At 42.8% G+C, this 477-nt stretch overlaps 1 protein-coding gene across 1 annotated transcript in view; it reads left to right on the plus strand.

Moving 5' to 3' along the window:
- Positions 1–44: 44 nt before the first annotated feature.
- Positions 45–477, plus strand: part of LOC101863564 (MICAL-like protein 2) — a gene marked incomplete at its 5' end in the record, with an annotated part of 39,518 nt that continues 39,085 nt past the window's right edge. The window contains 1 exon segment of the mRNA XM_005113156.3: positions 45–186. Coding sequence (XP_005113213.2) covers positions 45–186 — 142 coding nt within the window.

Raw genomic sequence — 477 nt, forward strand, 5'->3', positions numbered from 1 at the left:
TGTTCATCCCAACTGTAAAATGTTCTGTGTGTGATATTGTCCAGGCTTTTGAGATAGCGGAGCGGGAGCTGGACATTCCCGCGTTCCTGGAGGCAGACGACATGGCGCGGCTCAAAGTGCCGGACAAGCTCAGCGTGATCACCTACGTGTCGCAGTACTACAACTTCCTCAACCACCTGCCGCAGCGTGAGTATACAGTTGTAGGTCACAGTACACACACAGTTGTAGGTCATAATACACACATAGTTGTAGGTCATAATACACACATAGTTGTAGGTCATAATACACACATAGTTGTAGGTCATAATACATACAGTTGTAGGTCATAATACACACACAGTTGTAGGTCATAATACACACACAGTTGTAGGTCATAATACACACATAGTTGTAGGTCATAATACATACAGTTGTAGGTCATAATACATACAGTTGTAGGTCATAATACACACATAGTTGTAGGTCATAATACACACA

Source organism: Aplysia californica, unplaced genomic scaffold, assembly GCF_000002075.1.
Source record: "Aplysia californica isolate F4 #8 unplaced genomic scaffold, AplCal3.0 scaffold01670, whole genome shotgun sequence".
NCBI classification, from domain to species: Eukaryota; Metazoa; Mollusca; class Gastropoda; order Aplysiida; family Aplysiidae; genus Aplysia; species Aplysia californica.